This window comes from Chelonia mydas, chromosome 20 (genome assembly GCF_015237465.2).
Source record: "Chelonia mydas isolate rCheMyd1 chromosome 20, rCheMyd1.pri.v2, whole genome shotgun sequence".
NCBI classification, from domain to species: domain Eukaryota; kingdom Metazoa; phylum Chordata; order Testudines; family Cheloniidae; genus Chelonia; species Chelonia mydas.
The window spans coordinates 1,980,696-1,999,400 of record NC_051260.2 but is presented as its reverse complement, the minus strand read 5'-3'; the positions used below and the strand labels follow the sequence as shown (position 1 = coordinate 1,999,400).

Here is an 18,705-nt window from a genome sequence, read left to right as displayed (position 1 = left end):
TTGTTGTTCTTTAGTTGATTGCGTCCGTGTGAAATTTTCCCCCATTGGTGAGAATTTTAAACAGGAACGTTTGCTAGGAACTTTGTGAGCTGTGATGCGGGGGCGAGGAATTTGTTTCCTAGAGGGACATTTTAACATGGACCACATGATATATAAAAAACCATATTGGGATTTCCTAGAGGCTGTTAAATCCACTTCCAGCATTGGATTCATCTTGGAGAGTAGTCCCAGTGTTCCCTTCAGCTAAGGGACACTCAGCGGGGTAGTTTTTCTGTCTGTCTGGTGGAGAAGTGAAACACACTAAAGCTTTTTAAACTTCAAAGCCACCTGAATAGCCACTGAGGCGGTGGCTGCTTGGAGCAGGGGGGTCTCTGGTTTAAGACTAATTTCTCTTGGGCATCCGGGAAGTGAGGGGAGTGGTGGCATTTCCTTTTAAATGTGTTTTACAAAAAAACCCGTCACCCCACATGCATGTTCTCAGCGCTGTATGCGGCTGTAGCATGCCTGCTGCCTGTGGATTTCAAAATGCCGCACGCAGTAAGGAAGCCTCACAAGACCCTTATGAGGTAGGTATTATCTTTGTTCTACCGAGGAGGAACACAAACCTTTGCTCGAGGTCAGGAATCCTGATTCCCAGCTCTAACCACTAGACCCAACTCCCTTCCCATGCTGACATCGTAAAAGTATTTCAGAAATCAAGGTTGCTCCTTAACACACGGCAACTACTTCCCTGCCCTTTCTGGAAGGGCTGTGGAGTTCTTCATAAGCAGTGGGCAGCTGGGACCCTCTCTGATGGGCTGGAACACAGGTTATTCTCCAGCGAGACACCAGTGCACGGCCCAGTTTCTTCTTGTGCTCCTGAGCCACTTATCACATGGGCAGAGTCCTCTAATTGGCCCCAAGCGATACCTGGGGATTGCAGGGAATGCAGGGCTGGACTGTATGCTGGGTAACCCAGAATTGTCGCAGTTTGTCAGAGAGGATCTGTAGAAGATGCGAGAGTGGGGGAATTTCACACGTTGCAAGTCGAGCTCAGTGATGCTAGCGGTGCAGTGGTTACACGCCGCCATCTGGATTCATTTGAGTATCCTGGCACGTGTGCCTAGCCTCTGACCACTGGGATTGCACAGACACAGAGCAGGGCAGAGGGAACCATCTCCTCTGGCAGCAAGGAAAAAACATCAAGACGCAAACGCACTAATCCTCACGCACAGCAATTACAAGAAGAGAAAGCACAGACATAAAAGCATCTCCTGTCGAGCCCTTGGTGTGTCACAAAGGGAAACCCCATACTAGTCTCTTAAATTTTCTTTAACCTTCCATAGTGCAAATGGTACCATAGCCCAAGTCTTTCAATACAGAAATTTTTACAGTGAACATTCAGCGTTCTTGAGTCAGACGCTTTGCCTCGCTCCTGCAATTTGGGAAGAATCAAGTCTCCTGGTGCCACCACCTCTGAGCCTCCAGAGCATCCCCACAGCTCGTGCTGCTTGTCACCTCCTGGATGGATTGAGTTTTTGCTTCGGTGAGAGGGAGCAGTGCAGCTGGATGAGACTATCCGGGGGGGTGGGTGGATACATCAACCAAGTCAATAAACGTTCCATGGATTCTTGCAGGAAGCCTGTTGATGGGCACCTGCTGTGGTGGCCTCTGGACCTGGAAATCAGCTGATGAAACAAATCTAGCCCCTTATTGGGAATGAAAGTTACTGCAGGGTGCAGCGGCCAGTGCCTGAAAACCCAATGCCGATCCCTGCCAGAAGAGTCCCTCTTGATGGGGGCACGTGTGCCTCTAGCCGCACCATCTGTCATGGTGGAGCCCCATCGGAATCGCTGGCTCAGGCCCAGGGCGAGTGAGTCGCAGGTGCAGGCCTGGAGCGGAAAGCTCTGAACTCTTTGATTTTTTTTTTATTATTATTATTACTTTTTAAAATATTTTTATTTATTTATTTATTTTTGATGTTCAAGTGCTGTGTTTGGTCATGTGATTAAAACAACAACAACAACAACAACAACAATGAAAAAACAACCCAACCAATGAATGGCCTTTTGGTCATGTGATTAAAATAAAATAAAAAAGCCCACCCCAACCAATGGCTTCTTTCCTGAGCCGCCATCCTCGTAAACTCTTCATCTTCAGATACCCAATGAAAAAAACAAACCCAAGCTAAGACATTACGCCCAGTAACACACACAAAGTAAATAATAATAAAATACTTGTAGGGCTGATCTGTACAAACACACATGAAACAACCCCTGCCTGCCCTCGGCCAGTCAGATTCCCCCGGACAATGCACAGAACAGCCATGGGCGACGTCCCCCATTGCCAGAGTTAGGTCTTTTCATCTCCGGTGTCATCTGGCTGGAAAAATTTCCCCAAATTTCTCCATGCCCCAGCCAACAGCCAGTGAGAGCTTCCATGTTTAAGAGGGAGAGAAGGGGCCTGCCTGGCAGATGTGTGTATCCAGGAAGGGGTTGTGTATTTGCAGTGAGATGGACTGCAGGGTCTACTACACCATTCTCATTTCTAACTTCCCTAATTCAAACACCACCATCTCACTGGTGGGTCTCCCATTGACTGGGAGAACTTAAACCAGCCTGGTGAAAGCACTAGGAAATATGCTGTAAGGAATGAAGGAGGCAGAATAGATGGGACCTAAGGGTTGTTTTTCATCTCTGATGTGTAGGACTCTTTAGGCTTCATCTCTCATGGGGACGATCTAGGCAGCTTGTCAGCTACTGTAGCCACAAATAAGCTCCTGGTCATATTCTCTCTCTCCCAGCCCACCTCCCGAGCCTGTAGTTAGCATGAAGGACTGATCACAGCTGTAGTTAGAAGCTTGCTTGAGAGCTCCCTTGGCTGCTGTGAGCAAGACACAACTGAGCTATGCTGGGATAGACCATTGCTCAGAGCCTTTCAAAACAGCCTTGGTGAAGCATTAGAAATGTCCTGAGGGGAACAATCCTTCCCCCAGGGATCTAACTGGTCTTTTCCATCTCTGATCTCTGGGATAACATTTTTCCCCTCCGTGTCTGAGTGAGGCCACCAACAGGAAACAGTACTTAGTCAGAAATAGCCTCGCCATTCACGCTACCCCCTTCTGCTTCCCTGTGGCAAACGGGCACATGATGGCAAGGATGTGGCCCAGTTCCATAGCTCAGGTCACCTAAGAACGTCCCCATCTTAAAACTGGAGGGGATTCAAGTACGTAACGATCGTCCAATCCCAGGCTGATCTGCGCAGCTTTCGAGAGGGGTTCTGGGCAAAGGTATTGAATGGATCAGCTGGGCTTGGGAAGCAGTGCTCCCCAGGCACGTTGGCAAGGAGCAGTTTGCCTCCTAGAATGCTGAATGTTGTCCCTGGGCGAGCCAGCCCAGCTCCAGGAGAGTGAGGGGAGCCGCAGCAGTGGGATAACCCACCAAGTCCAGATCGCCGCTGGAAGCAGCCGGAGCCCTGCTATGTTCAGAGCCTGGGTGGTGGCGGCTAGAAAAGGAACCTTCCCCGTATGAGACAAGCAAACAGGAGCCCAGATTGTTGCGAGGGAATAAAACTGGGGACCTGCCAGGTTACTGTTAGAGCAGTTTCCTTGACCATGACCACTCCTGAAATGCCGCCTTCATGGCCCTTGGGTGTTCCTAGAACAGGGTCTTGTGGGAGAAGCACAGAGCCGGCGATTCCTGGCTCTGTCACTGACTCCCTGTGTGACAGTGGGCCAGCCGCTTTCCCTTTCTACACCTCCATTTCCCCGCAGGCTGCGAGACAGGGTTGAGCCCCATTCACAGGGGGAAACTGAGGCATAGCTGGGGAAGCAGCTCCCCAAAAGGACAACAGGAGGAAGGAATTCCAGGTGCCTTGACTCCCAGTCACCTGGTCTAACTGCTAGACCCATGCAGTCCAGACCTTTCTATTCTGAATACCTTACTATGTGCTCACTGGTGGAGTAATATCTCTTGAGTCCTTCCAACTGAGGCAGCACTGGGAGGGTTAGGTACAAAGCTGCTCCAGTTCCTTTTTGCTCAAGCCCTGCTGTTCCGGAGTGGCACCAGCCAGAGGGGCACAGTGTAGCTCTGTGTTAGGAAGAGGAAGAGGTGTGTTCTTAGACCTCCAAACTGGGGCTGCCCTCCAGCCTGGACTGGGAAGCATCATGCTAAGGCTGTGAAGAGAATAGAAGGTCCCCAGCAGCAGATTTGACAGTGGAGCAGGGGCTGTTCCCTTGTCCCTGCTTCAGATGCCAGATGGGGAAATGATTCCCAGGCAGAATAAAGGAGCGGTGGGCTGCAGGGAGCATGAGAACTGGCCAGTCGGCTCCTGGTTCGGTTGGCTGCTGTCTCCGGGGCTCAGAAAGTTCTTTGCAGGTGTAGATTCCAGTGCTGCCTCTTCATGAGAACCAGCAATGCAGCCACCCAAGTGCCGCTGCGGGGCTCCCCGACCGCTCGCTGACCCTATGATCTTGTCGCCCCACTCGGTCCTTCCTGGCTCTCTGCTCCACGGTCGGAAGCTGGCGGTTGTGGCTGCAGTGATGTGCAAGACAGGCTGTGAATCCTTCTCACTCCTTCGCATCTGGGCTGGGCCTGTGTGGTTGTCACAGTAAAGAAAGGGGGCAGGGATGCCAAGGCAGATGGTGCCACTTCGGATCACTGCCACATTGGAGGGAGAGGTTCTTCTTCTAACGAGCCTCAGATCCAGGGCTCTCTGTCGCTCGGGGCTTCAGCATGAAAACAGGATCTCTGGGTCCTCAGAGTTCATGGCATCCTGTTGCTTTAGTGACCCCTCCTTGAAACCAGACAATATGCTGATCTCCTTTCCGACCCTGCCCTGCCCAGGCCTCCCTTGGCAGTGAAGGGAAAACACTTTCTTGTCCTGCCAAGAGCGCAGACTGCAGACCTGAGCTGGCTGGCGTGCGCTAGAAAAGCCCAGCCTGCTCCGGCAGTGGGGGGCTAATGGGCAAGGAGGACGAGAGTCAGGCGGATGGAAGGCAGGAGGTACCTCAAAGTGGCAAAGGGTCAGTGTTCCCTTCCTTTCTCTAGCAGGAGCTCAGCCTGTTCCCTTTCATTGCCCATCTTTAGCCTAGGTTAGCAGCCTGGCTAGAACCGGATCAGGGGCTGAGTAAGTTGGTTGGTCTATGAACAGTGCTTTGGAAACGTAAAGCGCTACAGTCTGTAAGTGCTAAGGAGCGAGGCAGCAGGCCAGGGGCTCCGGCCCTGGCCTGGGAGCTGTGAGATCTGTGGTCTGTGCCTGGCTCTGCCATTGGCTCTTTGTGCGACGCTGGGACGGGGACGTCCTCTCTCTGCGCCTCAGTTCTCCCTCTGTCGAGCGGGGGCCATCCCCTTTGTAAAGCGCTTTGAGATCCACGGGCAGAAAGCTTGAGACAAGTGCTAAATATTGTGGGCCCCTCCTGCTCCCCCAGAGTCAGCGCAGCCGGAGCAGAACGGATCTCTCGAGCAGTGGCAGATAGCAGGATCAGAGGGATCTATTCCCAGAGCCTCTTTGATCCCGCCCCACCCCTAAGTGCTTTGTAGGGTGTATACATAGAACCAGGGAGGCCCCAGCCACGGGGCAAAGGCGGGTATACCTGGCAGCCTTTCTGCCCTAGTAACTGCACACGGTATCTCGGGAGAGGAAAGCAAGGAGGCATTGGCTCCAGCTGACCCCTGAGGGGAGCTTAGAGAGGCCCCCGTTGGAATTTGGCCAGGACGCCAGATTTAACAGCCCGACTCTTAAGATAAGTGCTAGGGGCGGGGACGCTCCAGCCTTTTCCTTCCAGTGGGCCCCACTCGCACAGGGAGCGTCTCACCGACAGCTCCCTCCCCAGTCGCAGGCCCGGCCTCGCCCTGCGTCCATTACAGCTGATGCTTCCATGGCAAAGGAACGGGGCGAAAGGGCTGAGGTATTTTTAGCTTCACACAGTTTCGTAGCCGGCAGCAGGCTGAGGAGCCAGGTCTCTGCTGACCCAGCGTGGGAAGGGTTATGCTACAGGGGTTTTAATGACCACGAGGCATCAGGGACTTGGTTTGACGTCATCATCCAACTCCCCCGCGGTCCGCCGGCTTGGCGCCGGGGACACTGCCCCATGACAGCTCGGAGATGGCGACCCACGGATTCTGTTTGCATCTTCCCGATGGCACGGGCGGGGGTGGGGGGCAGCCCCAAGCAGCAGGAGCCAATGAACTCTTGAGAAACAAGGATCCTGTTTTTGTGCAAATGTTCTTAGTAATAATCCAAACAGCGAGGGCAGAGTGGGAAGCTAATGTGCTGCATCAGCAAAATTCTCCACAGCCAGGGTTTCTGGCCAAGTTTTCCTCCTTTAGAGATAAACTTGACCCAAATGCGTCCATCCTGCTGCATACAAGTAACAAACCCCAGGCCTCTGCTCAGGTCAGCGGGAGGAAGCTTCCTGTTTTCCTGAACAGGGATCCACTTTTCGACCAAGAAGGTAATGCCCATGGAAGCGCCAGGCTGGCTGAACCCACAGACCGGGGAGCAGCGATGGTCCGTCTCCATGATCTCTCTGGTGAGGTTGCCAACACATAGGCTGGTGAATCCTGATTGCAATGATGGTTTTTCCACTAGGACTCCCTCACTTCACACAGGGGCCTCCAGTCAGGGGGGAACCATGTCAGGTCCGTGGGCTGAATGCAAAGCAGCAGCCAAGAGGCAAATCATTGGTAGCCTGATTGCCTGAGCCAGCTAGCACAGAGAATCTCTCCATAACCGCCCCTGTGCCAGGAGCCAGGTGGGGATCCACACAGCGATGGGACAACCGGGCTCATTTCCTCCTAGCACACCCTCGGTCCGGAGCACTGAGCCGCCTACGCTGAGCACTGCTGCCTGCCTGGCTCCTGTGGCTTCTTGGGACCGAGACCACCACAAAGACTGGGGCCTGGGCTGAACCCGGCAAATGGCAGGAATTGCAGTCCAGCTGCAGCAGCCCGGTGACCTCTCTTGCCAGAGCGCTGGGACGGCAGGGATAAGAGCTTATGCGCCACAGCCCCTTGGGCTTCATCATGGAAGCACATGGAGCCATGTTCATCCCTGTGACTCTCTTCACAGAGCTCAGTGATGGAAAAGCCCTGAGAGATCCTGCCTAGTCCATCCAACCAGCTCAATTGGATCCCACCTAGTCCACAGCCCATACGGCCAGGGCCGGATTGTTCCCTCCAGTCCGTTCCTAATGCTTTGTCTACACAGCCTAGGGAACGGTGTTTCCACAACTGCCCCTTGAGAGACTCTTCCACAGTCAGAGAGACTGCTCCTGGTCTGGCCTCCACCCGGCTGGGAATGCAAATGGAGCCTCCAGGAGCCAGGATTCCCATCCCTCACGCACCTGCTTGGGACAGATCGTCTGGCTTTCCTCTGCCTATGTTAGTGGGGTCTCAGTCTGTTGCTAATCCAGGCAGTCTGGGAAGCCCCATTACAGGTGGGCTGAGGGGTGTAGGCCGGAATCTCAGACCTAGCATGGGGCAGGGGGTTATTTGGTGATTCCGAAGACAGCAAGAAAAGGGTTTATGTAAGTGCATTAAAAACCACAGCCATTCACACGGCTCTGTCTAGGTGAGGTGGGAGGCCACACGTTTTTCTAGTGCAGTAGCCAGGCAAATTGTGAGTTCTCACAAGGAGAATAATTAATAAATAAATAAGTTACCGTGGGAAGCCGTCTCCTCCCAGGCTGGGCCTCTGTGCGGCCAGCATTCTAGCGCAAGCACCCTGTGGGAGTGGGGCTGCAGGGGACTTGCTGGAATGTGTCACCTGCTCCTGCAGTCCTCTCGCAGGCAAAAACTCCCAGGGACGCTGCCCCCCCCCCCCCGTGCCCTCCATATTAGGATCAAAGCTGGGCCCAGACAGGAGCTGGAGCCTGTCGTGCCTACCAGCTCATCTCTAGCAGTACAATGGGATCAGGGAGTTGGGGTGCGCAGGGTGGGATGGGTGTGCTGGGGTGCCAGGATGGAAAGATTTGGCTGAGGTGGGGTGGTGGGGAGTTCAAGGTGTGCTGGGATGCCAGGATGGGCGCATTCAGGGTGCACAAGGGGTGCTGGGATGCGGGGGTTGGGGTGCATTATGGATGATGGGATGGGGGGCTTGGGGTATGCAGGAGTAATGGGGGGTTGGGATGCACAGGGGGTGTCGGGGGTTGGGGTGTTGAGGGGTGATGGGATTGGGGTGAGTTTGCTCTGGAGCAGATTGACAAGGAACAATGAGATCAGAGAGCCTGACCATAATCTGGGCTCATGGCACCTGCTCTGGGCCAGGGCGGTGGGGTCAGATCAAGGAGTTTAACCCGTGCTGGGCCAGCAGGATCAGACTTTCCAACATCAGCAATGCAGCCCCCGGCCCGGCCCCTCCTAGCTCTCCGCAGCACACGCTGGCTGGGTCCGGGGAGCCAAGCGATCCTTTCTTTGGAGACCTGCCAGGGGAATTCTCTCTCTCAAAGGGCAGGCAGCTGAAATTCCCCCTCCCGTTCCCCCCCCCCCCCCCAAAACAAAACTGCTGGAAAGAAAAGGCCAGTGATCCAGGGTATCTTTCCTTTTTACCAGGCCGCTTTGTTCTTCAGTTCGTCTCTCGCGCCGTACAAAATATCCTGTGTGTTTCTGTGAGCTCCAGCTCCAGGCAATTGTTTTGATTTTCTGTTTTTAACTTAAACACATAGAAAGCTTCCACGGCTTGTAAACGGATGAAGAGTCGCTGTCCTGCCGTCTCGGCGTTAACCATTTCGCTCCCAGGCCGCCCAGGGATCGGCTAGTCCTCCAAGAACCAAACCCCGGTAAGAGACACCTCTCTGACTGAGCCACAGCTGGTTGCTGATGCCGATGACAGGGTGGGGTTGAGGGGGCGGGGGATAATGCCTTTGCAGACTTGCCTTGGGAGAAAAGCGGTACCCAGCTGGCCCTCCCCAGGTAGGGACGTTTGCTTATTGCACAGTGCATGGCGAAGCGCGGGAGAGTTTGGGTTCTGTTCGTTTTTCTTGGGGGTGTTCTGTCTCTCCCCCCCTCCCCCGACATTCACAAAAGAATTTTAATGTTTGTTCTTTTTATATCTATAAAAAAAAAGGGGGGAAGCAACGATCACTCTTGCTGGTTGGCCGGGAGCACGGGAGCGGGGCTGGGGGAGTACCAGCTGGGTTTTAAGAGCAGCCGCATCTGTCGACCACCATGCCCGGGATCTTGCCGTAGATAATCTGCTGTTTGTCATTGAAGTAAAGCATGTTGATGGGGGACATCTTGGTAGGGGTGCAGCAGGGCCCGGCCGAGCCCCGGGGGTTGGCCTGTTGCACCAGGTGGGTGTGCGGGTACTTCTGCATGAACATGTACTCGCACTGGCCCGAGCAGTAGTTGGCTTTGTACCGCTTGGGGGCAATAATCCAGTCCCAGCCGAAGGCCTCGAAGTCGACAGTCAGCGGGTACCGGCAGCACCGGGACTCGGCGGAGTGCTCGTCGCAGTCCAGCCCCAGGTTGCGCCGCGAGCGCTTGTTGTTCTCCAGGACGCGGAGCTCCATGAAGGGGTGCTGGGGGGAGAGCAGACAGCTGAGCCTCGTCCCCAGGGCAGCTAGGGCCAGCCTTTGGGGAGGGGGGCATGCTGCAGGGAGCCATCTGACCAGCTCCCCTAACCAACCAGCCATAACCTCCCATCCCTCTGCCTACCCATCCTTCCCCAGCTACCTGTCCACCCAGCCATCCCTGTCCACCCCAGCCCGAGCCTCCATCCACCTGGCCACCCTTCTGTATCCATCATCCTTCCCTAGCTACCTGTCCACCCAGCCCGAGCCTCCGTCCACCTAGCCACCCTTCTGTATCCATCATCCTTCCCTAGCTACCTGTCCACCCAGCCCGAGCCTCCGTCCACCTAGCCACCCTTCTGTATCCATCATCCTTCCCTAGCTACCTGTCCACCCCAGCCCGAGCCTCCGTCCACCTAGCCACCCTTCTGTATCCATCATCCTTCCCTAGCTACCTGTCCACCCAGCCCGAGCCTCCGTCCACCTAGCCACCCTTCTGTATCCATCATCCTTCCCTAGCTACCTGTCCACCCCAGCCCGAGCCTCCGTCCACCTCGCCACCCTTCTGTATCCATCATCCTTCCCTAGCTACCTGTCCACCCAGCCATCCCTGTCCACCCCAGCCCTAGCCTCCATCCACCTAGCCACCCTTCTGTATCCATCATCCTTCCCTAGCTACCTGTCCACCCAGCCCGAGCCTCCGTCCACCTAGCCACCCTTCTGTATCCATCATCCTTCCCTAGCTACCTGTCCACCCAGCCATCCCTGTCCACCCCAGCCCTAGCCTCCATCCACCTAGCCACTCTTCTGTATCCATCATCCTTCCCTAGCTACCTGTCCACCCAGCCATCCATCTCTAGCCAATCCCTTGATTTCGTCTACTAATCCAGCCTCATCTGCCCTCTGCCGGCCCCGATGAAGTGTGGGGAGAGGTCCACCCTGTAGCTGGGTGCCAGGCAGTGCAGGCCGTGGTCTGGGCTGAGCTCTGTGTCACTAGGCTGAGTGGGTCCCTCCCTCCTCCCCAGTGTTCAGCCTGGCCCTGCACTGGGCTCCAGCATGATTTGAACCCGGGGAGCCATAAATCCTGTCAGCAGGACAGCTAGAAGACTAGGAATCAGCTACTGCTGGCCCAGGGACTCAGAGGCAGGACGGGCTTGGGCAGGAGCCAGCCATCTCCTCACTGGGTGCACAGACAGATCGTCTGAGAGCTGACACGATGCAGCTCCCGCGGGAAGGCAGCCGTGGGCCTGGGCAGAAGGAGACGACCCCTCTCCCTTCTGCCCAGGAACAGGCAGAGGCTGAGGCTGGCTGCTGAAACTGACGGGAAGAAGCGTCCCCATCAGCAGCCACCCATGGGCCTGCAGCACAGTGGCCTCCATTCCAGGCCTGCTGCTGGGGAGCTTGATGGCGAGGAAAGAGGCTCTGGGGTGGCTGGGAATCAGAAGGGGCTAGGCCACACCCTCCGCCTCAGCCTGGCTCCCCGGGGCTCCGGCAGAAATCCCCCTTCATGGGGAGAGCATGATGAACCCAGAGGGTAACGGGTCTGTGCCTTCCTTGAGCCATCGGGCTTCAGCCATTCTGGGGTACGCAGTACTAAACCGGACCCAGAGCCCCTGCTATCCCAGCCCTGGGCCCCCCCGTTCTGCCAGTGCCCCTCACTCCCGACCCGCAGCCCCCTGCTATCCCAGCCCTGGGCTCCCCCCAGCTCTGCCAGTGCCCCTCACTCCCGACCCGCAGCCCCCTGCTATCCCATCCCTGGGCTCCCCCCAGCTCTGCCAGTGCCCCTCACTCCCGACCCGCAGCCCCCTGCTATCCCAGCCCTGGGCTCCCCCCAGCTCTGCCAGTGCCCCTCACTCCCGACCCGCAGCCCCCTGCTATCCCAGCCCTGGGCTCCCCCCAGCTCTGCCAGTGCCCCTCACTCCCGACCTGCAGCCCCCTGCTATCCCAGCCCTGGGCTCCCCCCAGCTCTGCCAGTGCCCCTCACTCCTGACCCGCAGCCCCCTGCTATCCCAGCCCTGGGCCCCCCAGCTCTGCCAGTGCCCCTCACTCCCGACCCGCAGCCCCCTGCTAGCCCAGCCCTGGGCTCCCCCCAGCTCTGCCAGTGCCCCTCACTCCCGACCCGCAGCCCCCTGCTATCCCAGCCCTGGGCTCCCCCCAGCTCTGCCAGTGCCCCTCACTCCCGACCCGCAGCCCCCTGCTATCCCAGCCCTGGGCCCCCCAGCTCTGCCAGTGCCCCTCACTCCTGACCCGCAGCCCCCTGCTATCCCAGCCCTGGGCCCCCCAGCTCTGCCAGTGCCCCTCACTCCCGACCCGCAGCCCCCTGCTATCCCATCCCTGGGCTCCCCCCAGCTCTGCCAGTGCCCCTCACTCCCGACCCGCAGCCCCCTGCTATCCCAGCCCTGGGCTCCCCCCCAGCTCTGCCAGTGCCCCTCACTCCCGACCCGCAGCCCCCTGCTATCCCAGCCCTGGGCCCCCCAGCTCTGCCAGTGCCCCTCACTCCTGACCCGCAGCCCCCTGCTATCCCAGCCCTGGGCCCCCCAGCTCTGCCAGTGCCCCTCACTCCCGACCCGCAGTCCCCTGCTATCCCAGCCCTGGGCCCCCCAGCTCTACCAGTGCCCCTCACTCCTGACCCGCAGCCCCCTGCTATCCCAGCCCTGGGCCCCCCAGCTCTGCCAGTGCCCCTCACTCCCGACCCGCAGTCCCCATTGCCATCCTGGTGCCAGTATTCTGGGTCTCTCCTAAGCAGACTTCACCCATTATACGAAAATGGAGCAGAATTTTGTGCTGTTACGATCTGTGCCGAGGAGAGCCCAGGGGTGGGGTGCACTGTGGTCAGCACTGACTTTGAAAGGAGAGCGCCCCCTTCTGAGCCCCCCGCCCCCCTTCCTGCAGCGCGGCGCCCCCTTCTGAGCCCCCCGCCCCCCTCCCTGCGGAGCGGCGCCCCCTTCTGAGCCCCCCGCCCCCCTCCCTGCGGCGCGGCGCCCCCTGCTGAGCCCCCCGCCCCCCTCCCTGCAGCGCGGCGCCCCCTTCAGAGCCCCCCGCCCCCCTCCCTGCGGAGCGGCGCCCCCTTCTGAGCCCCCCGCCCCCCTCCCTGCGGCACGGCGCCCCCTGCTGAGCCCCCCGCCCCCCTTCCTGCAGCGCGGCGCCCCCTTCTGAGCCCCCCGCCCCCCTCCCTTCGGCGCGGCGCCCCCTTCTGAGCCCCCCGCCCCGCTCCCTGCGGCGCGGCGCCCCCTTCTGAGCCCCCCGCTACCCTCCCTGCGGCGCGGCGCCCCCTTCAGAGACCCCCGCCCCGCTCCCTGCGGCGCGGCGCCCCCTTCTGAGCCCCCCGCCCCCCTCCCTGCGGCGCGGCGCCCCCTTCAGAGCCCCCCGCCCTCTCCCTGCGGCACGGCGCCCCCTTCAGAGCCCCCCGCCCCCCTCCCTGCGGCGCGGCGCCCCCTTCTGAGACCCCCGCCCCCCTCCCTGCGGCGCGGCGCCCCCTTCAGAGCCCCCTGCCCCCCTCCCTGCGGCGCGGCGCCCCCTTCAGAGCCCCCTGCCCCCCTCCCTGCGGCACGGCACCCCCTTCAGAGCCCCCCGCCCCCCTTCCTGCAGCGCGGCGCCCCCTTCTGAGACCCCCGCCCCCCTCCCTGCGGCGCGGCGCCCCCTTCTGAGCCCCCCGCTACCCTCCCTGCGGCGTGGCTCCCCCTTCAGAGCCCCCCGCCCCCCTCCCTGCGGCGTGGCTCCCCCTTCAGAGCCCCCCGCCCCCCTCCCTGCGGCGCGGCTCCCCCTTCAGAGCCCCCCGCTACCCTCCCTGCGGCGCGGCGCCCCCTTCAGAGCCCCCCGCCCCCCTCCCTGCGGCGCGGCGCCCCCTTCTGAGCCCCCCCCCCCCCTTCCCGCGGCGCCCCCTTCTGAGCCCCCCGCCCCCCTCCCTGCGGCGCGGCACCCCCTTCAGAGCCCCCCGCCCCCCTCCCTGGGGCGCGGCACCCCCTTCTGAGCCCCCCGCCCCCCTCCCTGCGGCGCGGCGCCCCCTTCAGAGCCCCCCGCCCCGCTCCCTGCGGCTCGGCGCCCCCTTCAGAGACCCCCGCCCCGCTCCCTGCGGCGCGGCGCCCCCTTCTGAGCCCCCCGCCCCCCTCCCTGCGGCGCGGCGCCCCCTTCAGAGCCCCCCGCCCTCTCCCTGCGGCACGGCGCCCCCTTCAGAGCCCCCCGCCCCCCTCCCTGCGGCGCGGCGCCCCCTTCTGAGACCCCCGCCCCCCTCCCTGCGGCGCGGCGCCCCCTTCAGAGCCCCCTGCCCCCCTCCCTGCGGCGCGGCGCCCCCTTCAGAGCCCCCTGCCCCCCTCCCTGCGGCACGGCGCCCCCTTCAGAGCCCCCCGCCCCCCTTCCTGCAGCGCGGCGCCCCCTTCTGAGACCCCCGCCCCCCTCCCTGCGGCGCGGCGCCCCCTTCAGAGCCCCCCGCCCCCCTCCCTGCGGCGTGGCTCCCCCTTCAGAGCCCCCCGCCCCCCTCCCTGCGGCGTGGCTCCCCCTTCAGAGCCCCCCGCCCCCCTCCCTGCGGCGTGGCTCCCCCTTCAGAGCCCCCCGCCCCCCTCCCTGCGGCGTGGCTCCCCCTTCAGAGCCCCCCGCCCCCCTCCCTGCGGCGCGGCTCCCCCTTCAGAGCCCCCCGCTACCCTCCCTGCGGCGCGGCGCCCCCTTCAGAGCCCCCCGCCCCCCTCCCTGCGGCGCGGCGCCCCCTTCTGAGCCCCCCACCCCCCTTCCCGCGGCGCCCCCTTCTGAGCCCCCCCCCCCCCTCCCTGCGGCGCGGCACCCCCTTCAGAGCCCCCCGCCCCCCGCCCTGGGGCGCGGCTCCCCCTTCTGAGCCCCCCGCCCCCCTCCCTGCGGCGCGGCGCCCCCTTCAGAGCCCCCCGCCCCGCTCCCTGCGGCTCGGCGCCCCCTTCTGAGCCCCCCGCCCCCCTTCCTGCAGCGCGGCGCCCCCTTGAGAGCCCCCCGCCCCCCTCCCTGCGGCGCGGCGCCCCCTTCTGAGCCCCCTGCCCCCCTCCCTGCGGCGCGGCGCCCCCTTCAGAGCCCCCCGCCCCCCTTCCTGCAGCGCGGCGCCCCCTTCAGAGCCCCCCGCCCCCCTCCCTGCGGCGCGGCGCCCCCTTCAGAGCCCCCCGCCCCCCTCCCTGCGGCGCGGCGCCCCCTTGAGAGCCCCCCGCCCCCCTCCCTGCGGCGCGGCGCCCCCTTCTGAGCCCCCCGCCCCCCTCCCTGCGGCGCGGCGCCCCCTTCAGAGCCCCCCGCCCCCCTCCCTGCGGAGCGGCGCCCCCTTCTGAGCCCCCCGCCCCCCTCCCTGCGGCGCGGCGCCCCCTTGAGAGCCCCCCGCCCCTCTCCCTGCGGCGCGGCGCCCCCTTCTGAGCCCCCCGCCCCCCTCCCTGCGGAGCGGCGCCCCCTTCTGAGCCCCCCGCCCCCCTCCCTGCGGCACGGCGCCCCCTTCAGAGCCCCCCGCCCCCCTCCCTGCGGCGCGGCGCCCCCTTCAGAGCCCCCCGCCCCGCTCCCTGCGGCGCGGCCCCCCCTTCAGAGCCCCCCGCCCTCTCCCTGCGGCGCGGCGCCCCCTTCAGAGCCCCCCGCCCCCCTCCCTGCGGCGCGGCGCCCCCTTCAGAGCCCCCCGCCCCCCTTCCCGCGGCGCGGCGCCCCCTTCTGAGCCCCCCGCTACCCTCCCTGCGGCGCGGCGCCCCCTTCAGAGCCCCCCGCCCCCCTCCCTGCGGCGCGGCCCCCCCTTCTGAGCCCCCCGCCCCCCTCCCTGCGGCGCGGCGCCCCCTTCAGAGCCCCCCGCCCTCTCCCTGCGGCACGGCGCCCCCTTCAGAGCCCCCCGCCCCCCTCCCTGCGGCGCGGCGCCCCCTTCTGAGACCCCCGCCCCCCTCCCTGCGGCGCGGCGCCCCCTTCAGAGCCCCCTGCCCCCCTCCCTGCGGCGCGGCGCCCCCTTCAGAGCCCCCTGCCCCCCTCCCTGCGGCACGGCACCCCCTTCAGAGCCCCCCGCCCCCCCTTCCTGCAGCGCGGCGCCCCCTTCTGAGACCCCCGCCCCCCTCCCTGCGGCGCGGCGCCCCCTTCTGAGCCCCCCGCTACCCTCCCTGCGGCGTGGCTCCCCCTTCAGAGCCCCCCGCCCCCCTCCCTGCGGCGTGGCTCCCCCTTCAGAGCCCCCCGCCCCCCTCCCTGCGGCGCGGCTCCCCCTTCAGAGCCCCCCGCTACCCTCCCTGCGGCGCGGCGCCCCCTTCAGAGCCCCCCGCCCCCCTCCCTGCGGCGCGGCGCCCCCTTCTGAGCCCCCCACCCCCCTTCCCGCGGCGCCCCCTTCTGAGCCCCCCGCCCCCCTCCCTGCGGCGCGGCACCCCCTTCAGAGCCCCCCGCCCCCCTCCCTGGGGCGCGGCACCCCCTTCTGAGCCCCCCGCCCCCCTCCCTGCGGCGCGGCGCCCCCTTCAGAGCCCCCCGCCCCGCTCCCTGCGGCTCGGCGCCCCCTTCAGAGACCCCCGCCCCGCTCCCTGCGGCGCGGCGCCCCCTTCTGAGCCCCCCGCCCCCCTCCCTGCGGCGCGGCCCCCCCCTTCAGAGCCCCCCGCCCTCTCCCTGCGGCACGGCGCCCCCTTCAGAGCCCCCCGCCCCCCTCCCTGCGGCGCGGCGCCCCCTTCAGAGCCCCCTGCCCCCCTCCCTGCGGCGCGGCGCCCCCTTCAGAGCCCCCCGCCCCCCTCCCTGCGGCGCCCCCTTCTGAGCCCCCCGCCTTGCTCTGGGACATTGGGCTCAGCACTGAGTCAGTGGAGAGCTCCCAGTCACCCCTGCCAAGGCCAGCAGAGCCCTGTGAGGCGCCGGGCTGGCCCCCACCCTGTGTGTTCACCTACCAGCCCTTCTGCTCCGGGGCCGAGGGAGGTGACGGCCAGGTCGTTGCCGTTGGGGTCGAAGGCGTTGATCTCGATGCCCCAGTTGTTCTGCGGCTGCTTGAACCAGTTCTGCAGCACGTGCTTGAAGTCGATGCTCTGCCAGTGGCCGAGGCGGGAGTGGAGGTCGATCTTGAGGGAGCGGATGCGGATGTGGCGGCTGCCCTGCTCGGTGACGGGCTTGAGGCGCAGGATCTGCAAGTAGGCGGTGGAGGTGTGCTGCACGGGCCGCAGGTGCACCCACAGCTGGGCCTTCACCACCTTGGTGAACATGATCTTGGGGCTGAAGCTGAAGTAGCAGCAGTGGGGGTTCCCCTCTATCTGCACCACCGGGTCCGCTGCGGGGGGGAGCACACGTGAGTGGAGCTGCCTCCCGGCTCTGGACACCCACTACCCGGCCCCCAGCAGCCTCGCCAGCGAAGGGAACTCCTCCTAGGGCGCTGGGAGGTGAAGGCCGGGTAATAGGTCATTAGGTCCTTTTCCCTGTATCTGCACTAAGGGCTTGCCTCTGAGCCCAATGCCGAGAGGTGTTAGTGACCCCCCTGCGGATATTCCATGGGCAGGGATCAACGTGGTGCTGCAGGTCGGGACTGAGGGGCAGTGGCTGAGCCGGGGGGCTCCAATGCTGGAATAGTGTGCGGCGGGGGGCGTTGCCAAGGCACTGAAGAGCTGCGGGTAGCGGGGGATGGATCCCCAGACTGACATAGCAAGGCGGGGCTCTGGGTCAGGACTGAGGCACACGTGCCGAGCCGGGAGGGTGGAACCCAGCCAGGACCAGCCCACGGTGCATTGCTTCCAAGCTGCCTGTCACTGATCCGCTTTCCACCTAAGTCAGAAAAGCAGCCCCTGAGCAAACCCTGCTCGGGGGGAGCAGGAATCCTGAGCCCCCCTCAACCCTCACAGTGCACAGCCAGGGAGCTGACGGCCTCTCTGTCAGGAGCAACCGGAGCCAGCATTTCCTGCGTGTCTGATCTCGGGGCGTTCAGCTGCACCCCAAAGGGAGCAATTCCCCCACAGAACTGGACAAACCCCCAAACCAAGGACTCACTGGGTCCCATCCCTGGATTCCAGTTTCCAGCACTAAGCACTGAGTCCTCAGGGGTGTGGAACCCAGGAGCCCGGCGCTATGGGGCTGAGGCCTCAAACATGGGCAGAGTTTAGGGTGAATCCAGGCCTGGGGGAGGCTGGGCACTGATCAATAGCATGGGGGGCAGAATGTGGCTGGTTCAAAGCAGACGGGAAGCAGCAATCCAGGGTGAATTTGGGGGGCGATTGGGGGATCCCAGGACTCTGTGTTTCTATCCCCAGCTTTGTGTTGAGTCTCATATTTTGCAGTCCCTCCCCTTTGTTACCAGAACACCTCCACCAAAATCTAATAATCCCCTGCCCTGATCTAGCTTCCTCCACCTGAGAAGGCCTGGATCATCCCACCTGGCCCTGCAATGCTGCCACCTCTGGGGTGGAACATGCCAGCTGTGTAACAGCTCCAGCAAAGCTACACAAGGAGTTAGGATGGTGAGGGAAGAGCCTGCATCCAGCGGCAACTCCAGGAAAAATTAGAGGGGCAGCAGGATGAAAGTGCCAGGGCCAAGATTAACACCCTGAGCCCTGCGAAAACGGTTAGGGACTCTGTAAAGACCATGGCCTCTCCCCGGAGCCTCACTTGCCAGATATCACCACCAGCGGCACAGTGCCCCCTAGCGCCACACTGGGGCATCGGGGTCAGCCCTGCCTGCCAGGGGAGAGCGCCCCCTGCTGACCCCCCCTGCTGCCTGCAGAACAGTGCCCCCTAGCGCCACACTGGGGCATCGGGGTCAGCTCTGATTGCCAGGGAAGAGCGCCCCCTGCTGAGCTCTCCTCCCCCTCTGCAGCATCTGCAGGAATGGTGGTGTGTTTCAAACCTATATTGATTTTCAGGTTTCTACTGCCTGGGTGACCCCGAAAGGGCCAGGGGGCAGGCCATGGGAGCTGGGAGCAGGAGAGGGGTATGTTTGGTCCAGTCAAGTCGTCTTTGTGTAAGGACAATGGGGGTGTCAGCAGGGGAGCATGCTGCCTCCTTTGTATGGGTGCTGTTTGCCCACCTACAATGGGACTAGCAGGGGTGCTGAGTCCTAAGAAACTCATACCACTGGTGACGGGAACCAGCAAGGCTCCTGGACAGGATGTCTGGCTCTGGATGAACTCCCTGAACTCAGCCCTGCCCCAAAGCTGGGAGCCAGGGCGGCTGCGCTCACCACGTCTCCCATAACTTGTTTGTGTCCAAGGGCAAGTGTGCACCTTCCCTGGAGATTGGCGGGGAAGGGGGGATGGGGAATGCTGCCAGGAACAGGCTGGCATCTGCCAAGGGAAACA

General features: G+C 62.7%; 2 protein-coding genes across 3 annotated transcripts in view; one reads left to right on the top strand and one right to left on the bottom strand.

Moving 5' to 3' along the window:
* GDF11 (growth differentiation factor 11) overlaps window positions 1-18,705 on the bottom strand; it is a 34,687-nt gene continuing 15,982 nt past the window's right edge. The window contains exons 2-3 of the mRNA XM_037883962.2: window positions 16,318-16,691; window positions 1-9,499 (exon numbers count right to left, since the gene is read on the bottom strand). Coding sequence (XP_037739890.1) covers window positions 9,119-9,499; window positions 16,318-16,691 — 755 coding nt within the window. The 3' untranslated portion in view covers window positions 1-9,118. The remainder of the gene's footprint in view (window positions 9,500-16,317; window positions 16,692-18,705) is intronic.
* The window catches only part of LOC102947691 (inositol polyphosphate 1-phosphatase), a 43,971-nt gene continuing 33,802 nt past the window's right edge, over window positions 8,537-18,705 (top strand). Inside the window, exon 1 of one of the 2 annotated variants that reach the window (XM_043532565.1) lies at window positions 8,537-8,758. The gene's annotated coding sequence lies outside the window, so the exon portion shown is untranslated. The remainder of the gene's footprint in view (window positions 8,759-18,705) is intronic. The other variant, XM_037883966.2, reaches the window with a different exon arrangement.